Raw genomic sequence first — 20,625 nt, 5'->3', positions numbered from 1 at the left:
GTGGAGGGAAGAAAAATGACAATGGTTTATATGAGCTGAAAATCAGAGATATTCATACCTGTGCATGAAAATAAATAAGCGGTCGTTTTTTCATAAAATATTAAATTGTATTAAGACTTAATTGTATGTATTCATTCCTCTCAAAAAGTATTTTTATTGTGAGAATAAAATCAGATGTTAGAAACAAATTAAATAAATTGTAATAAACGTTTCTTTATTTTACTTTGCATGATAACAGTTTTGGGGTGCATCATACTGAAATAATAAATTAGGAAAAGAGAAATAAACTCAAATGTGTAATATTTCATGTAAACGAAATTACCACATTTTGGTTTCTATTTTTACTTTCTATAGAGGAAAATCAAGTTTTTGTTGTACATGTTACCGCAGAATATGAAATATCATTGTAAAGTCTCTAAAATATATTCATACATTTTAGAATAGATGAGCGAAATGTTATCATATTTTTGTTTTAAGTACTTTTATCTTGCCCAAACATGTAAAACCTGATCACAGCAGTAAGTTACGTGGAACAGAATTTTTGTTATGAATGGCTCTTTTTTATTATCTGTGTAAAAATGTTTCATTTTACTTAAAACTACTTTATGTAAAATTACTAAAATCCTCATAAAGATCCCAGATATGAAAAATAAATCGCTAAATATTTTGTATTTTTATTAAATTCGAACAAAAACTTGTAAAGAAATGCAATCTCTTTGCAAATTTAAAAAATAAAATACACGTTTACTCTAAGGTAATTTTTAACACTTGTTTCATAATCAGGTCAGCGCGAATCTTGATAAAATTTTATTAAAATTACAGTGTAACGGCGTACACATTGTGCAAAGAGTGACAGACGGTTCCTTCAATCAGCGGTCCTTGGAGGGAGGGACTTCCGCTGACGAAAAATGGAATTGGCGGAAACCGCCTGCAGTAACCAACCGCCTTTCCTCACGTACTGTATCAGATCCAGGTCTCGCTGTCTGTCGGCCTGAAAAACGGACCGTGGACGGATAGAAACGAGCAGAACGAGGAGCGGTGCATAGAGGGACGACAAGATGCCGCACAACTTCCGGCCCGGGGATCTTGTCTTCGCTAAAATGAAGGGTTACCCTCACTGGCCGGCCCGGGTAAGAGCAGCGGGAGCTCGCGCAGGGTTTGCGGTGCTTTGAGCGCACACCCCCCAACAGACCCTCCGCAACCAGCTTTACCTCTAATTACCCTCTAATTTCCGAATGTACTCTGCATATGTGCAGATAAACCTGCAGTGTATGCTGATTTAGAAGCTAAGCGGGTGAAGGGATGTTTTGTTTTGTAGTATTTGCTTGGTAATGAATGTATGAAGCTAGCAGGCTGGCTAACTTGTTTGCTGGAGGAGCAGCTAAGGTCGCGTGATCGCAAAGTCCTGTTTATTTTAGTTGGGGGTCGTTTTTAGATGCATAATTTGGGAAATGGGAATAAGTCCTTTATTTGGAGATGAGAGTTTTGCATTGTTTTGATTTAATCACATGGAAAGTGTAAATGAAGGGGTGTTGAGTTGTAATGTTTACACATGGAGATACTTTGCTGCACGTGTTTCACTCTGTGCAAAGTGGAATATTCATGTGTAAAAGGATTTTTGTTTTTATGAGCTTTAAAAAAACCAATGAACATGCAAATCACCTTATATTATACGTTTTTTGTTCTTGCAGATTGAAGATGTTGCAGACGGGGCTGTCAAACCACCTCCTAATAAGATCCCCATTTTCTTCTTTGGGACTCATGAAACGTACGTAAACATTATTTTGTTAAGTGTGCACCAGGTTGCTATTAACGAGTAAAGATCTCGTTATGAGGTTTACTGTATTCTTTTTCTTAATGTTGACTAAAGAATTATTTTTAAAAGTGTGGTTTGTGCAAAACGTGCATGGAGTAATCTTATCTAACCCCACAAGTCAACAGGTGCAAGTGTAGGACCCTTTTTAAGGCATAACTTCTGTGCACAGTCCATATGTGGATTTCCTTTCTTCTTTCATTTTGGTTTGCAGTTTTTATTGCTTAGGATGATATTATAAAGATTTTTAGTTATTTGTAAGCTGAGGTTCATATCTTTTTGATTTAAAAACAAACATGTCATCTCAACATGAAATGAAAAGTTAGTGTATCTATTGTCCAGCTGTCTGTTATGCATCTCATTGTGAAAATAAGATTTGTGGATTAAATAGTTATTTTTTACCTCTTACATGTAAACAAAGTGTTGTGACTGGATATTCCACTGTAAATTACAGACTTTTCCGGCCACAAAAATGAAGATGTTGTTTATATGAGTAACCCAAACACAAAAAAGTCTTGTGTGTTTGGATGAAAGGTGTCATGAAAACATAATACTATTTAATATGTGACCCTGGACCACAAATGCAGTCTTTTGTTCCACAAGTATATTTTTGGCAATAGCCAAACATGTATTTTAAAGGTCATTCTTTCTCTTCATGCCAAAAATTCATTAGTATATTAATAAACATCATGTTCCATTTAAGATAGTTTTGTACAGTTCCTGCAATAAATGTATGAAACATATTATTTAATTAGCATTATACATTGCCAAGTGATTAATCTGAACAACTTTAAAGCTGTTTTTCCTCAATAATAGGATTTTTAAACCTTTAAATTCTAAATGAATGTATAAATTACAATTTCTATGACTTAAGTCATCTATGATCATAATTCTGAATTTAACTTTTAAAATGTTAACTACCTTCCAGAGCATTCCTTGCACCCAAAGACCTTTTTGCATATGAAAAAAACCAGGAACGCTTTGGGAAACCCAACAAAAGGAAAGGGTTCAACGAAGGCTTATGGGAAATCCAAAACAACCCCCATGCCTCCTATAACACCCCTGCTGTAAGTCTTCATTTCAGCCTCCAAAATCATCTGTCATTCTTAAGGGCTGTTCTGATTTGTCACATTATCTTGTATTTGTTTAGGCTGCATCATCATCGGACAGTGAGGACAACCAACCTGCTGCTGCAAGTGATGCGGAGGAAGAAGAGGAAGCAGTGGTACCAAGAAAAGCCGAAACGGGAAGTGATGATTCTGACTCCGGGAGTGAGGATCAAAAGAAGCCCGCAGTGAAGCGGAAAGCTCCTGCTCCAAAGGTATCAAAAAACTCTAAACATCCCCAACATGAACATTTACAGTGTACATTTTTCAATCAGTTTTTCCACAGTATGATGTATTACACTTTCAGCTGCTTTGGTTTTTTGTTTTCAGAGCTGTTAACATCAAAGATTTAGTCAGTTAATGTCAGTGCGAAATCAAAATTAGTTTATTTTGCTAGCGCTCATTGTTAGTCTGGTGCTTCTCATGGAGAGGGCTGTTTGCCAGATGTTTACAAAACTTTCTCTCTCTCAGCCGCCATTGCTGTTGTGTTTAGCAGTACACTGAAGCAGCATGACACATTTAAACTCCTGCTTATTGCAGCTCAGGGATTTCAGAATGTTATAAAACAGTATTCCCCTTACTCTGTTTTATCAATCTTCTTTTTGCCCTCAAACGAACAACACTGAGACCTTGAAGGTGAACAATGAATCCATCCAATTTAATCCACTGATAAAAGATTTGTTTTGGTAATCTTTAATCATTGTCTGACCACTTGCTTCTGCAATGGAATGGTGGTCTTTAGCCTCAGTATTCTTAACCATGCCCCTCTTAAGAGCAGTACACTCCAAGCCGACGGCAAACAACTAGCACAGTTGAAACCCAGTCATGTTGTTTCCTCACATTGGCTTATGTCTGGTTTAGTCTATAGACCTTTTTCTTGGAACGCAAAATTACCCATGATGCTTTGCGTGTATGCGCAAGGAGAATGCTAAGAACTTCCAGTCAGCACCTGATGCATGTAAACAGTCACATTTGGACAGCTTTGAAACGATAGTTTTAATTTATTTTACCAGCTTTTATCATCTTTGAACTAATTTGGTTGTCCATCATCACCATCTCCTGGACTGATCATTTAAAAAAAAAAGCGATGTAATAGGATGGAAAACAGCTGCTGTGAGGCGTTTTTCCCTCGTTGTCAGACGGCATCTTCTGCCGTTTAAATGAAGCCTCGTCATCGCTAAAGTCAACAGTTTCTCTTTCTTTCAAATATATAACCAACCCAAACAAATGTAGTTCACCAAAATGTTTGACACACACACGTAGCCTGTACTGTCCCACTGACACACTGATTTAATAACTGTTACAACGTGAAAATATAGGCGTGTCATTTCGAAATGACAGAAAAACACAAACCATAGTAAAAATAACACATGAAATGAAACATAAACGGCTCGCGATTAGAATGAACAGCAAATCAGCCAGCAGAGGATCAGTAACAGACTTTTATTGCTCATTTTTGTAAATTGCATGACTTGCATAAGTTTCATGCTAATAATACAGTTTGCTCTATAATGCAGCGAAGTATTGCGTGTGTGTGGAAGTGGCCAGGAACACACACACACACACTGTATTTCTGACGGCAGACACGTGAACTATGAGAATGTTTTTCTCGTATTACTGACGGGCTTGAACCACATCTGACAAATTAAAACGGCTTTAACAGACACATTTCTAAGTTGTGTGTCAAAAAAACACTCTGCAATATATTAAAAACGCTATTGAAACCCATTTTTCGGAGCGCAAATTACCAGTTGTAAACGCTGTAAACGGAAGTTTTTAGCATTGTACCGGAAGACGCTGGTCGCTATGGCGCCCACCATGCAGCAGCCATGAAAAAGGTCTATACCAAAAAGCTGCACACAAACACACCAAACTCGGCGGCAGCTGACTGATTCAAGAGCATTTGTTCTGCACCTGCTCAAGAGGACGTGTCTTTCAGCACCGCAGGGGGCAGTACCGGAACGTCTGATGCGTACATGCAATGCATAAACAAACCAGTGTTCAGTACAACTATCACAGTAATTGCCACTAGCTACAGAGGGATTTCCTTCTGCAAATATTTCTCATAATCTAATAATCCATGTAATTTGCAAATATTTAAGAAATGAAGTTACAGCCGGTGTCTTTGTGTTCCTTTTTGACTGTGTTTACTTGCTACGTTACTTCACCCCACCACACTTGCACTCTGATTGGTTGCTAAATAGCCAGTGTTCAGCTGATGCCGATTCGGCATGTTGAATGGAGTTTAGGAGCTCCAATGTTAACCTGATGAGAGGTGATTTGTAAACACATCAATCCAACTAGCCAGGCTGATGCTAACCGATGAAGCACCGTGGATTTCAAAGGAAGGCCAATGTGTGTCCTAGACTTTACCTCTTGTTTACTATGAGGGAATTATGTGCAAAAAGAAAGCCCCACCCCCTACTCTATATTCTGTTTCAGTTAGAAGCACATCAACATACTGAAATAAGTCTCAGCAATTTTGGATTCATGCAGACATTAAGAAAAACAATACCATCAAACTTTTCCAGAATGTTAACTTTGGCAAGCTAACATGTTAGACCTGAAAAAAGCTGCTCATGTCACTCGTATAAATCAATTTATGATGCTTTTGTGTCTTTTTAGAAGTTTAAAATCTCTAGTTTATCTTGTTTTTTATAATTGATTTAAAAGCAATGTGTATATAAAACTATACAGCGGCCACCAGTGAAGAAAGCACGGGCATCATCCAGTGATCGAGATGGAGAGGAGAGTGGATCTCCCTCAGAACCAGAACCGTCACCCAGCTCAGACTCGGACTCCGGCAAAAACAGTGACCAGGTATATCTGCGGGGAATTTGCTGCAAAACATCATGTTAACCTTACCTGTACCCTGTCCTGATTTTAAGCACGTTCAAATTGCATTAATGAGTTACCAATGTCTTCTCCAGGACTTCACACCACAGAAAGAGTCAGGCGGTCGAGGAGGCAAAAAGCCAGCTGGCAGGGGCAGGAGGAAGGTAAGAAGACCTCATTGTCCATCTCAATTCACAGCTGGGTAGATTACATTTGAATTGTAATCAGTTTCTGATTCCAAATTAAATGAAAAGTGATTTTTTTAACATTTAGATCACACATTTATGACTACTTTTGGATTACATTTGGATAACTTTCCTGCTAACGTAGGGTGTCCGCGGGTTCTTAAAAGGTTTTAAAAGTTGATAAATAAATTATGAGAAAATGAAGGCACTTAAAATGTATAAAAAAGTCTCAATCGCTTATTTATCCAAAGTGCTTGACTCTAAAAAAGCATAAATATATAAATTTTCCTCCTAATATTAACATCGCTGTGCTTAATTTGTTCGAGCCGGGGCACATCTGGCCAAGCTCCTCCATCTGGGTGGTGTCACATAATTTGAGACAAACGTGGGAAGGTGATGTGACTCTCTTCACATGTAGAGGAACCATAGAGTGAAACAGACTGCAAAATGGGAAAAATGTAAATTTGCGTACTCCTGGATGGAGAAAGACGAGTTTAAACAGTGGCTGAAGCCTGTCGCTGAAAACAACCATGTAATTTATTCTTTCAAGTTTATCTGAGTTCGGTTACATGGTTGTGCTCCATTGATTTATTTAACTGTGAATTAACAACAGTTTATTAAGTGAAGGGTTTGATACTGATCACTGAAGTCTTAAAAATGTATTGAAATTATCTTTAGGATTCCTGCATATACCCCAGAGATGTAGAGTAATCTCATACTATTTTGATGAATATAAAGAAAATTTGTTCTTTATAACCAACAAGAATCTTAAAAGCTTTTTTTTTAATTGAAATGGATGGACAGTTTTCATTCATTTATTCATTTTCTTGTCGGCTTAGTCCCTTTATTAATCCGAGCTCGCCACAGTTTAATGAACTGCCAACTTATCCAGCACATTTTTACACAGAGGATGCCCTTCCAGACGCAACCCATCTCTGGGAAACATTCACACACACACACACTCATACACTACGGACAATTTAGCCTACCCAATTCAACTGTACCACATGTCTTTGGACTGTGGAAAAAACCCGGAGGAAACCCATGCGAACGCAGGGAGAACATGCACACACAGAAACGTCAACTGACCCAGCCGAGGCTCGAACCTGCGACCCAGCAACCTTCTTGCTGTAAAGGCTGATTTATACTTCTGCGTCAAACGTACGCGTATGCTACTGCGTTGACGCATAGCCCAACGCCGTGGCCGTCGTCGTCGCTGATGTGCACCTCTCAAAAAAATGTGACTACACATCGCAACGACGTGTAGTGCAAGCTCTGTGATTGATCTTCTTGGTAGCGCTGATGAGTCTGGGCGGTACTGAGAGCCGCGCGAGCGTTGCGAGCCCGATGGAGTGATTGTTTGCAAGTGTGAAGTCCCGTGAAGGAGCTCCGGATGGAAAGTTTTGTTTTGTGTTTACCACATAGTTAAAGTTGTTGCACTTCTGCCGGTTCCTGCCTCCAAATGAGCGAGTTTGAGACACTAGTACATTCAGGAAGTGTTCAGGAAAAGCAAAACATTAGCGAAGAAACTTGACACAGAGGAGCATTAACAACTCACTGCCAACTAGCGTTTCGGAAGTAGTAATGCAGACCAACAAAGACAGTGCGCAGAAGTATAAATGCACAGCTACGCGCGTTGCATGCGCCGTGGGTTACGCTGGTCATTTGACGCAGAAGTATAAACCAGGCTTTAGGCGACAGCACTACCTACTGCGCCACTGCGTCGCCGGATGGACAGTTAATACTTAAAAAATACTAACAGTTTTTGCTTATAGTAGAACTGAATAAAATCATAAGATGTGGTGAAACATTTATATACAATTTAGTAAATTCAGAAAATAGCAACTGTACAAAGATGCTACATCCAAAATTGAATTAAAAATTAATGCTAGATTTGGATGTGACAGAGTTGAGGGAAAAAAATCGTTAATTGCGGGAGTTACGTTCTAAAAATATCCCTCAACAGGTGAAATCAGTGAAGTATTCAGCTTTATTTTTTACAATTATTCTAGATGATTTAAGGCTGTAAAAAGCCTCACTACACACTTATTGCACTTTTCTCAGACAGGCATTACTATTTTCACACTTTTCTCTCTTGTTTAAAACTCAAAATTCATACCTTTGTAAAAAAATAAGTCCAGTAATGAAACCACAGATCAAAACCATTTGATCTTCATTTATTCCATATAGGCGCCCTACAGCTGCGTAACTTCTACCATCCTTATGCATTTCCAGAAGTTCATTTTTGTTCAATGGTTAGCATCTTCCTCTGCCTTTTTGGTGCCATTGCAGGTGCCTTTGACGGTGCAGAGCTTTTCGTCGACATTGTGAGGAGAAAACTTGCAAACATACAGTACAGTACTTCAGAGTTACACTGCTAGCGATCAGATTTATGTAAATTTGGCAAGCTGAACGGACTTTGTATTGTACAGAAGACACAGCATGGAGGATATTGATTGACAATGGTCTACAGCCAATCAGGACACAGAATCCAATGCGCTAACCATGTCAAATTACATTAAAAATATCTGCAAAACTGTTAATATAAACGTTTAAAAAAATGGAAAAATGACTGTTTATTTACTGCCATTTATGTAAATAGTATGTAATCCATAAAGTAGCTATTGTGAAAGTAGTTTACTCTAATTACAAATACTTGATATTTAGAACCAGATTACGTAATCCAGATTACATGTAATCCGTTACTACCCAGCTTGCTCTCTAATTACACACTTTTCTTGTTATTAAACTGTTTTTGTATCTTTTCAGAAGGCGTCTTCTGGCTCTGATTCAGACTCGGGGTCTCAGTCGGATCAGAAGGCTGCCAGGAGCGATTCAGAAGATGAAAAGCCACGACCAGCTGCTTCCGGATCTGAATCGCAGTCTGGATCCAAATCGGACTCCGATTCAGAGCCTCCTCCTCCTCCTCCCCCTACAAGAAAAGCCCCACAAGGACGCAAGAAAGGTGAGACCGCTCGCTTTGCAACATGAACTCAGAACATATTATAATTAGTTTTAATGCTTGAGTAACTGCGCTGAATAGCAGCAGCGGATGGAAACTTTACCTGAGACAGTTGTCCTCGGCACTCGGATATCAGGAATCCTAGACAGGTACATCAGAATGCTAAAGGACGCTTTCTTTTTGCGTCATTTTCCAAGCGGAGAAACCACCACCAAAGCCACGGGCAAGGAAACCCAAACCAGCTCCAGAACGAGCTCCTTCCTCATCATCAGATAGCGATAGGTGAGTTTGTTTTTAGCATTTTTAATTTTTATACTTATTTCACTTGCTATTAACATGGTTTTGATCGCAAGTGGTCAAGCAAGATGCATTATTGTTTCCACCAGGTTTTAACACACTTTAACCACTTTAGATTTTATCGAGGCCCTTTTCTATTTTATCACACTCTAAATTACTCCCACAGGAGTGCTCAAAGTGGCACAAAAGTACAATTGATACACAAACAACATGTCCAATAATAAAATGCTCTGTGAGTAGTGGAGAGATCATGTTTTGTGCAGGGTGTCCATCTGGGGTTGATGATAGTCAATTTAGAGAATTTTAGGGCCCTTAAAAACGATTTAAAAGTCTTAAATGCTATTTTACATAGGATTAAACTGTATATTTTTTGATTAAACACTGTATAGTTGTATGAAAATGTGCTGTGTTCACCCCAGACGCGGAACGCGCGGATAAATTGCGCTATTCGCGCGTAAATAGTTTACTCGCTTCATACGCGTGTCAAACCCCGCTTCATTCGCGTGTCAAATTCACTTCAGAACAGACGTGGATTCGTGTGATGGGTAGGGCTTCTGTCTGCCCGAAGACTCTAGCTTCATAGCTAAATGGCTAACATGGATTTTATGAAGAAAATAACAGTGCTTATGTGCTTTATGAAGACTGAAAAACAGCGTCGATACGTTTAGGGTCGTGTCTGAGTCCACTACATCCTTTCAGAGGTGCATCCAGCTCTGTGAGCTCATAAACTCCTCCAGAATCTTAACCTGGATGACGGAGGCTTTCAGCGGTGCTTCTGACTGAGCCAAGCCGAGTTTGAACTGTTGTCGGTGAAGGCTGGAGGATTTCCCTCGGAAAAGGTTCTATGTCACAATCACGCCCCCACAAGAGCAAGCTTCTGATTGGTTAACGCGGCCCGAATGTACGCTGAAGTTCAGATTTTCGAATTCGAGAGATTCGCGCGAAACGCTCAATTCGCCCCGCGCCATTTGCCTCATTCCGCAGGATGTCTATTCGTGCGTTTGCATTGACTTAACATGTAAATCACTCGTGCTTGACGCGCGTTCCGCGTCTGGTGTGAACGCAGCATAAGAAATGGGACAACACTACAGCGCCTGCACGCGGCATCATAGATAATCACGATCTCTTGCTTCATACGAAATCGATGACGGCGACTGCTGTAGTTATTCCAGTTGTGTTATTTTTTTGGTATTTATCTTCAGGAACTCACTAAAGGCAACAATATCATGTTGTCACAACGATATAATTTGGCAATAAGATTGTGTCTGTGGCAAGGTTCATCTATGTAAACACACCAAAAATAACATTAACGTTATACCAGACACTGTAAAAAGGCGCCACTAGACCATTAGACTTTTCTAACAGGGTATTCCCGTGTCATCGATTGACCCAATGTTGTGGGACTGCTGTACACTAGTTATTATTAGGGATTATAGATGGCAAAATCTAGCGGTTTTTATTTTAGCGTTTTTTTTTTTAAGCATGATGGTAAAACACAAACGCGGTTATAAATGTATTAAAACATGTGTTTGTTTGTTGTAAAAATGCATAATAATGATTAAGAATTCTAATTTGTGCATCTCCTGATTTCCCTGTGCAGCCATGCTGCTGTTGTGGCTGCATTCTAGAATATTTTTTGTACCCCTTGGTTTCCAGTGTGGTTCTACGTATCTCAGTTTCAAGAGCTATCTAGCTCTTCCCATTAGCCCTACGCCTTTAAGCCAAAGAGAATTGAGACACTCCTACCCCTTCTCGTGAATGTGCAAAATGAGGGGTAGAGTTAAGGGGTCGAATTGGGATTGGGCCTCTGATTTCTGTAGATACCTTGTTGTGGCTGTTCAAACGTATTTGAGTGTTTACACTACAGAATCAATCCAAGCAAGTGCATTTTCAATATCTGGACAAGCTCAAAACATCATCAAATTGATGAAAACAATGTCAGGTGTAAATAGTAGATTAAATCTAATTGGCTACTGTTTCTAAGAGCTTATATAGTATACAATGCGTCATTTGCAATAAGTTTTAAGAAGTATTGCATAAATTGCATTTGCAGCTTCATTTGAAGCAAATTATGCTCATGTTTGACTAGTAGATTTAAACAAGCAGGTTTTATTTTCCACTGTTTCTTTAAGGATACTGCTACTGTTGTTAATAAATTAATACTGCTACACATCTCCCGGCATGTGACCAAAAGCACAATTTCTTTGAAGTATTGAAGAATGATTTGAAGTATTGAAAAAGTATTAGAAGTGCCTTATCATTGTGAACATGCTAATCCAATTAAAAAGACAGTTCACCCAAAAAGTAAAATTCTGTCATCATTGACTTATTCCAAACACACAAAAGAGGATATTTTGAAGACAGCAGAAAACCTGTAAGCATAGTAGGAGAACAGTAAATACTATAAAAGTCAATGGTTACAGGTTTCCGACATTCTTCAATTTTTTCTTTTGTGTTCAACAGAACAAAACCTGGTTTAGAACAAGTCTAGGATGAGCAAATGATGACAGAATTTAGTTTTTTGTGTCAACTGTCTCTTTAATTGGATGAACATGTTCACATTATCTTCAAAGAACATCCAACTATTCAGTGAAGTGCATGGATTATCATTTGTGCTTCATTTTTTTACAAAGTGACAGCGACACAGACCGCGTCAGTGAGTGGAAGAAGAGAGACGAGGAGCGGAGGAAGGAGCTGGAAGAGCGGAGAAAGAGAGAGGAGGCCGAAGAGCTCCGCCGGCTCCGGGAGCGAGAGAAAGAGGAGGAAGAAAAAAGGAAAAAAGACAAAGAGACCAAGGTGAGGAGAGGAAGCAGCAGCAGTGGTAGCAGCTCCTCGGACGATGAAGTAGACGATCATCCTCTCAAAAAATCTAAGAAACCTCCGCCTCCACCCATCCCTGCACCGTCTGACTCGGACTCGCCACCCCCCTCAGAGGCAAGTAGACCAGAACTTTCCATTAAACAGTTTCTGTGAGTGTCTTTTCTTAACATGTTAACCTGGTGTTGCATTTCAGCTGAAAAAGAAAAAAGAAAGCCAAAAAGGGCGGCAAAAGAAGAAGGAGAAGGAGGTGAAGGAGAAAAAAGAGAGACCGATCAAAGAGAAGAAGCCACAGAGATCAGAGGAGAAGCACAAAGCAAAGTATGTGTTCATACAGCAACTGAAATCATCCGAATCATTTATGAATGTACACTAACTAGTAATATTCAATATTTGGCTTTGTTTTTGTTTTCATTTGTTTATCTTGTTAAATGTTTCAATGAAATGGTTCACCCAAAATAATGTTTCTAAAGAAATTGTAAAATGTCTATTTATTTTTAAGAATCAAGGTTCCCTCGCTTTTTGAAAGTTCTTGAAATCCAGACATTATTTATTCAAGGCCTGGAAAGTACTTAAAAACAAACATAGGTCCTTGAAAGTCCTGAAATTAAATTTTTTCATGGCTTTATTCCAATAATTATACTTGATTGTCAAAAAAAAAAAAAAAAAATCTTAAAATGAAATCTTGTACTATGACACTGACAAATAATGCACATTTTAGCAATATTTGACAGATCACATTTTTACCATTTTTACATTTTTATTGACATTTTACTATTAATCACAAAACACATTGAAATAAACTGACAGACAATGCCTATTTTAACAATGCAATGCTAAGGAAAGACGGAATAAATTTATATATATATTTTTTCCTAATCACTGTTTAATGGCGGAAAGATTTTATCAGCACATTTCTAAACATAATAGTTTTAATAACTCATTTCTAATAACTGATTTGTTTTATCTTTGCTATGATGACAGTAAATAATATTTGACTAGATAATTTTCAAGACGCTTCTATACAGCTTAAAGTGACATTTAAAGGCTTAACTAGGTTAATAGGCAGGTTTGGGTAATTAGGCAAGTTATTTTATGACGATGGTTTGTTCTGTAGACTGGAAATCGACTTGAGATCGGAAAAAAATATAGCTTAAAGTTGCCAATACATTTGATCTTAAAATGTTTTTATAATTAAAAACTGTTTTTATTCTAGCCGAAATAAAACAAATAAGACTTTTTCCAGAAGAAAATATACGTTTGGAGATACTGTGAAAATTTCCTTGCTTTGTTAAACATCATTTTGGAAATATTTAAAAAAAGGAAAACATCAAAGGGGGGCTAATAATTCTGACTTCAACTGTACATAAATACTAAATTAATAATAGCAATACTAGGAAATATAAGTAAATAAATAATTAACAAAATGAAAATGTATAAAAATAAAATAATGGTAAAATAAAATGCATAAATTTAATTATGACATGCGTTAACCCACAATACAGCTTAAAGAAACATCAATACAATCCAGGTAAGGAGTCCAGATTTGATGAAAAGCCCCAGTGGACGTATGAATAACACATGTAAGGAATTCTAAGTGAATCATTTCCTTTATTGTGCTAATCTTTTTCAAGGATTTGGAGTTTGTCACAGATCTAGTTGATCAGTTCAGCTTGTTTATTAATAAAAAAACCTCTGAATTTAATCTACTTTGAAATTATAACTTGAATTTAATAAGAGCATGTACGTTTTAATTTCCAATACCAACTGTTTCCCTCAAGGCCTAAACCCGAGAAGCCAAAACGGAAGCCGGTGCGTCCACCTGAGAAGAAAGTAGAGAAGAAAAAAGGTCACTTGAAGCTTGTTCTCCTTACGGTTCAGTCTCTTTAAATCATTTTTATGGTAATCACGCTGTAACTCTCATTTCTGTCGCCCCTGTGTACCATCAGAGCCCTCGCCAGAAGAGAAGTTACAGAAGCTCCACACAGACATCAAGTTTGCACTAAAAGTTGACAACCCGGTAAGTTGTGATATCACAAGCCTAAGTATGCTGCTTTCTTTTGGACCATTTCTGTGAATGTCCAACTTCATTATCATCAATAGTCATTTAAAAATTTGTCATCAATTGTCATTTAAATTTTTAATTAATGTTATGTGCTTTTGTCATTTTTTAGTTATTAAAGCATTTTATGTTCATATTTAGGTTTAATTACTTGTTTTATTTTTCATTCATGTCCTTTAACATGTTTAAACTTATTATTAAATATTTCCAAGAAACCATAAACTGGTTTTGATTTTTGTCATATATTATCATTATTATTATTATTTATGTATTTTACCTTGTGTTTTATTTATTGCTGTTGGTGACTTTTAATTTTTTGAAATTTTTTTTAACTATAAAAAAAAGTGTCATTTATAAAATGTGGTAAACTTGGTTTGTTTTTTGGCATAGCCAAAGAAGCTGAAATGGCAATAAAGTCAAAATTCACTCTCCCGCTCTCAATATTTTCATGACGTTATTTATTTAATAAACCAACAATATTTATAAGGTAAAATACATACATTTCTTTGTGCTTTAATTTAAACTAAGTTTTGATTAACACACATATTTTTAATTACATTAGTAATGATAACAATGCTCTTAATGGCAAACAACAAGCCCTCATTTTTATTCCCATGTGACTTCTAAATGGACAAAACACTTATATTTTTAGGCCATGTATTTCTAGACATCTGAAAGTGGCCTGATTTGCCTTTTCTTTGATCTCATTCTATGGCGTGTGCTTCTTTTCAATCTTTAGGACATTGAGAAGTGTCTACAAGCCTTGGATGAGCTCAGCTCGGTACAAGTGACCACTCACATCTTGCAGAAGAATGCTGATGTTATTGCCACCCTCAAAAAGGTACAACCTCTTACCAATTTATTAGTGTTTTCTAGAGTTTGCAATTAATTGTAAAAACGTTTTGAGAGAAATTTCTTTTGATAATGATTGAAGGGATAGTTCACCCAAAATGAAAATTGCTCAAGTTCTTTTCTTTTGTAGTAGATTTTCAATAATGTAATTCCAACTCTCAGAATGTTTTTATGGAAATAACAATTTATAATAACCTATATGACTAGGCCTTAAATTATCACTGCTAAATATTAATATTAGGTAGATGATCCAGCACAAATGTTTTTCAAGAAAGAATTCGGAAGCCATTGACTTCCATAGTATATTTTTCCCACTGTAGAAGTCAATAGCTACTGGTTACCAACAATCTTAAATACATTCAACAAAAAAAACCTCAAATATTTTGAGGTAATTATTAAATAATGTTCCCATCTTATATGTAGTACACTTTTTTTATTTTTCTTCTAGATTCGTCGGTACAAAGCCAGCAATGCAGTCATGGAGAAGGCCACCGCAGTCTATAATAAACTAAAGCTTCAGTTCATTGGCAAAATTGAGACTGGTAAACCAAAACCCAATGAAAAGAATCAAGAAGAGCAAGACGCACAAAACACAGGTGAACGCTGTGAAACAGTTTTGTGATGCATACTTTTAAGCAATAAAACATATAGAAAGTTAATAACTTTCTGCATATACCTTTGTCTATTTCCACCCAGACGATTCCAAACCAGTGAATGGAGAATCCGAAGGAGAGAGAAAAGACGTTTCTGAATCTGAAAGCAATTCCAAACCCACAGACCAAGACAACCCGGATGAGAACAAATCCCCAAATGGCATTAGGTGAAGGCATCGTAGGAACTTTTTCTTATTTCATAGAACTATTGGCAGAAGTATTACATTTTTTGGCATGTTTGCCAAAAACATAAAATGGGATCAAATTTAGTTTTAGGAAAGCCATTTTGGGCAACTGATTTTAGTTTCTACTTCAGAGCAGGGTTTAATTGGAACTACAGTGACTTAAGTTTGCGATGATTCAATTAGCTAATGTCAGCAGCATTTACCTGTTGCGTTCTCTTTCAGCCTTGATGTGAAGCACTACAAAGGTTGCAATTGCTCCTTGTTTTCAAACACATAACTTATATGTCCACCTTCAGTCTCCGTTATCATGAAAAGCGTGACCCGCACAATGAAAACACTGCTTTGACCACAGAGTTTTACAACCTCCAGGTGTTGATTTTGTTTAATGCAGCACTTTAGCTGTCACTGTCAGCTGGCTTGCGTTGCTGCAGATACGACTTGGAAAACGGTCTTGGAGGAAATTAGTTGTTGGGGAACTGGAACTTGTGGCTGGTTCATGTTGCTGTTACTACGTGATGCAAAAGCCCCTTTTCACTCTGTTTTAAAATGCTCTATTATCTTACTCTGCTACAGAGTTTTTGAAGATGAAAATGTTTTCCCAAATGAAAGCTCTATTTTTAAACTTTGATCTTCAATGAAATCCTTGATCGATGGCTTTGTTTCCGTCAAAAATCGGGATTGAACTTTTACATAAAACTGGGATGTCGCCTAAAGCATTTGCGAGTGACGATTCCATTCAATGTTTCCATTCAACAAAATTGTCCCTTTCTGATAAACTAGTCAGATATAAAAAAAAATGACTTGTGCCTCAGAAGACGAAGACCCAATGCTATAGACAAAGACACAACACACTTCTGGATATAATAATATTGAACCACTTTGATGATATATTTTGGGATTTTAGAATGACCAAAACAACATTTTAGATGTTTTACAATGTGGTTCATCATAATGGCATCAATTAATTCTCACCAATTTTTTATCATAATCTGTAAATTTAAAATCACATGACTTTTTTTATGTGCATGCTGGCATTTATTCAGGATGCGTGTTTCCATCATAGTGTATATGCATCTTTTTCTTATTAGATAAAATCTTTATTCTACTCCGTTATGCTCATTATTCGCTTGTTAAGTGTGACGTCACGCGAAGCGGCTTCCGGGTTTAAGCGCTCTATTCAACTGAATGGGGAGACTCATGAAATGGTAATAATAAACGTTTACAAAGGGATTTAATACTTTCGAAAATCACGATCGCAATATATATGTCCATGCCTAGTATCCAATGGCCAGAAAGTGATAATTTTTTTTTATAAATTGTTAAATTTTTGGTATTTGTTATGCACAAGCCCAGAGATTGTTGTGTACACTATGATTTTATATAACATTATTTTTAATGTGTAATAGGAATAAAACGTGATCATAAACTAATGATTTCTCCACTCAAATGAATGGCGGCTTGGACCCGGAAACATTATTACATATGTGACCACTTAACAAGCAGAGTAAAATGTATGTGCATCTTGGCGTTTCCATTTCCAGTTAACCATTTTTCTGTGCAATATTTTAAAATGCACATGAATATAGGTGGATGTAAACATAGCTAAAGTCTACTTCAGCTGTAGCTGGGGTCTGGAAGAGTTTTGTTCGTCTTGCCTATTATGCTTGACGAGGATTGGATTGGCTCATTAAATGCTGTTTGCTCACTGCGGAGGAGCTGAAATTTAGAAATTATAATAGCCTTTTGATTTAGACCAATCACAACAGACAGGGTCATCTGACCAATCAAAGCAGAGTAGGAGGAGCCTAAAAATGACCTTTAAACAAACCATTTCAGACCAAGTGTGCCGCAAGCCTGCGTTTGAGTGAAGGTCTCAGCCGTTAGATCGCCCCCTGGGGGCTGGCTGCAGTACAAGTCATAAAGCCTGCCACCTCCGTGTTAATGAAGGAGACTTGAGCCCAAATAAAAAAAATTATTACACTTGCAATAAAATATCCCGAAAGATGGTTCTGGTCGATTGATTATTGTGCTGAAATAGGTGCAGATCTTCATTTTTGTAAACAGTTTGTTTTTAGCAGTAATTTAATGCTGGGCGTGTCATCGTGATTGACAGCTGTGATTGACAGTTTCTCAAAGCAGCGCGTCTGAGCTTCGGCAGGAGACTGAAGTGTTATTATTCGATTTCTGTGTTATTTTACCATGACAAAATGAGTTCAGCAGTAAACTACAGTTTTTGACATACATGATCTGGTGGAACACTGTTTATTCGCTAAGGTCAGGGCTTTTTTCGGGCTTTATTAGTTTGCTGATACACGCCTAGCCACCCAGATAGCAAAATACACTCATTCCAGTTCCGGCTAGATTCTCGCCTGCTGGAGACTTACCCCTCAGAGCTCAGACTGACTACCTCTGCTGGACCCACTCCGGATGCCTGGACTCACTGCCCAATTCCAGCCCGAGTCAATCGAGCCAGATGCGGCGGCGGCCGAGCGAGCCGGCGCTGCCGCATGCGAGCCGGAATCAGCCCGCGACGCCGCGAGTAGGTTATGCGCTGCGGCCTGGAGCTGGCGCGATTAAATATCTAAAACCCTCATATTTGTTAACGTTATTACATCCATTTGTGTTGATATGACAGCAAACGCATGCTGAGAAGTTCGGGGGGCGTGGTTGATTTTACATAAAGCGTTTGGTTGGAAGCTCGACTCCGCTCATTTTCGCGGCTCCTCCTCTGGCTCCATCAGACAGTCCTTCTGCGCATGTCAAGGCTCCAATTTCAGCAGTCTTTTGCGACAGTTTGTGCCCGTCAAGCAGGCGTTTTGCCTATTTTAGAACGAAGCCCTATTTTAGGTAAACAAAGCGAGAAAAAGAGCTAGATACTGGACTCATTACCCAGTTCATAGTTGTCATCCAAGTCCCTTTAAGGCAAGTTGTTTCACAGTCGGCAGAACTAGAAGGTGGGGCTTCATTCGTCATATAGGGGAATTACTAACCGACGTCACACGGGTTCAACCGCACATACATGCTGGACTCTGCGGTTCTCATGTTATATCAGGTAAGTTCACGCTATGCTGAATCATACATGTTACTCGTTTCTGATTGCAGCCATGATTTCAGCAAAAACAGTTAAATATGATGAATTAAACTGCAGACGCTGAATGCTTAGAATAAAATGTGAAAATGTAAGTTCACATACCCTGCCGTACAGGTGTAACTTGCTGTCAGAATGCAGTAGTTTTGCTCGTTGATGATTACCCAGGCCTTGTACAGTTCCGTCTTCTTTCCTCCTCTTTGGCTAGACAGAGCCTCGGTTTTTAGCACTACATAGTGTTGAATCTGGTAATCATGAAACATTAATTCTTTCACATGACCACACAGAAGAACATTGTTGGCATCCAAAGACTTGTAGGCCTTTAACTTCTCTCTTGTAAAAACAACTTTCAATGAGAGATAATTGTATATTTTGGGCTACTGGACGCTTGGCCATTTCGTCACATCCAATATCCAATGGAAGGATGCTATCGCAAATGGACCTGTCAGATGAACGCCACTCACTTTAATGTAAATTTTGCAGATTAACTGTGCTCATCAGTGGGTGACAAGCTGTTATAATACGTTGAAACCATTATGTAAATAATATATATAATATGTAATCAATATAACTTATTTCTAAAACAGCAACAAACTCTGTACCGCATCGGATGTCATTCCTTTGCTGTAAATGCTAACGTTCCTGATTTTGTTCAGCAGCCGCGATATGCGCCCATCCTGAATGTTTACAACCCAGTAATTCGTCTATAGACGTTACACTTTTCCCTGTTCAAAACATTAGGAGTGACACATTTCGTGTATTATATAGACTTTGTTGTAATACACATTACATGCTGATTACCTGCCCGTTTGTCTTTCAGGCCTGATCCAGATGAGCCAGCAGATCAGCTAAATGACTCTACAGAGGCGGATCCCACAGCGGACGCAGATGTAAAAGAGGACAGCAGAGAGCAGGACGAGCAGATGTCGTCTGAGAGCTAACTGCGCTCGCCTCCTTTTATGCTCACAAACACACCTTGGCTTCCTTCATTCATCTGTGTTACTTTTTGTCTGCCCACCTTTGTGACTTACATGAGTTTTTCTTCGTGTTGTACATAAAACGTGACATGAACATTTATTAGCACTTTTGAATCGAGGCGTCACGAGGCAAACAAGCGCCTTAACCTAAATGTTCCACGCGGAGGATTCTGATGATCGAGCGGGAACGTTTTATTTCAGAACCACACTGACGTCTATAACAAAAAAAAACAAACAAACAGAAAAACACCGAAGCCCAAATGTATTTGGAGACTGTGCTTGTACTACGTAGCCGCTTTTTATGAGTCAAACTTTTTTCCTTTTGTTTTATATGAAAAAAGGAAAAAGAAAAAAATCTGCTTTTGTGTTCATCGACTCCCATTCAGCAAGAAATCATGAAGTATCATCATCATCATTCTTATTAGTGCACAAATCTGCATCTGATCTGTCTGGTATGGATTTCAGTAACTCCTGTCTATAGACTTTTACTAAATTCTGTAGACTTATTGACCGTTTGTTGTTGGTTGTTCAGTCTTCTGATTATGGCAACTTACATCTGCATAGGTTGACCCGATTAATGCCGTTTTGTTTTTCTTGGATGTCATAAAACACACTTATCATGCTTAATATGAACATGTTTCTAGTGCTATGTAACTTGGTCCAAACTTCTTTTTTTTAGTATCCGTAAAAGGATTAAATAAAAAAAATCCGCATGATGGACACAATTTTGAATGTTTTTGTAGAAGAACCATTTATTCAAAATAAAATACTAGTATAGTGGTATACTATGAAA

At 37.9% G+C, this 20,625-nt stretch overlaps 1 protein-coding gene across 2 annotated transcripts; it reads left to right on the top strand.

The window, feature by feature from the left end:
• Positions 1-932: 932 nt before the first annotated feature.
• Positions 933-20,625, top strand: hdgfl2 (HDGF like 2). Of its 2 annotated transcripts, none has more exons than XM_009296311.5 (16): positions 933-1,130; positions 1,692-1,768; positions 2,742-2,880; positions 2,964-3,134; positions 5,617-5,739; positions 5,850-5,918; positions 8,712-8,904; positions 9,099-9,183; positions 11,832-12,132; positions 12,212-12,336; positions 13,797-13,864; positions 13,965-14,035; positions 14,817-14,918; positions 15,378-15,525; positions 15,626-15,749; positions 19,676-20,625. In XM_009296311.5, exons 1-16 carry the CDS (start codon positions 1,059-1,061, stop codon positions 19,794-19,796), a joined length of 1,989 nt encoding a protein of 662 aa, XP_009294586.2. In that variant the 5' UTR covers positions 933-1,058; the 3' UTR covers positions 19,797-20,625.

This window comes from Danio rerio, chromosome 22 (assembly GCF_049306965.1).
Source record: "Danio rerio strain Tuebingen ecotype United States chromosome 22, GRCz12tu, whole genome shotgun sequence".
NCBI lineage: Eukaryota > Metazoa > Chordata > Actinopteri > Cypriniformes > Danionidae > Danio > Danio rerio.
The sequence above is the reverse complement of the archived record's forward strand: the minus strand, read 5'-3'. Positions and strand labels throughout refer to the sequence as shown.

What these genes read in the sequence shown, in the direction of transcription:
- hdgfl2 (XM_009296311.5), top strand. Translation starts at nt 1,059, where the DNA reads ATGCCGCACAACTTCCGGCCCGGGGATCTTGTCTTCGCTAAAATGAAG. An exon ending in ACTCGCCACCCCCCTCAGAG is followed by an intron (nt 12,133 to 12,211) that starts GCAAGTAGACCA and finishes GTTGCATTTCAG; the next exon opens with CTGAAAAAGAAAAAAGAAAG. An exon ending in GCAAGACGCACAAAACACAG is followed by an intron (nt 15,526 to 15,625) that starts GTGAACGCTGTG and finishes ATTTCCACCCAG; the next exon opens with ACGATTCCAAACCAGTGAAT.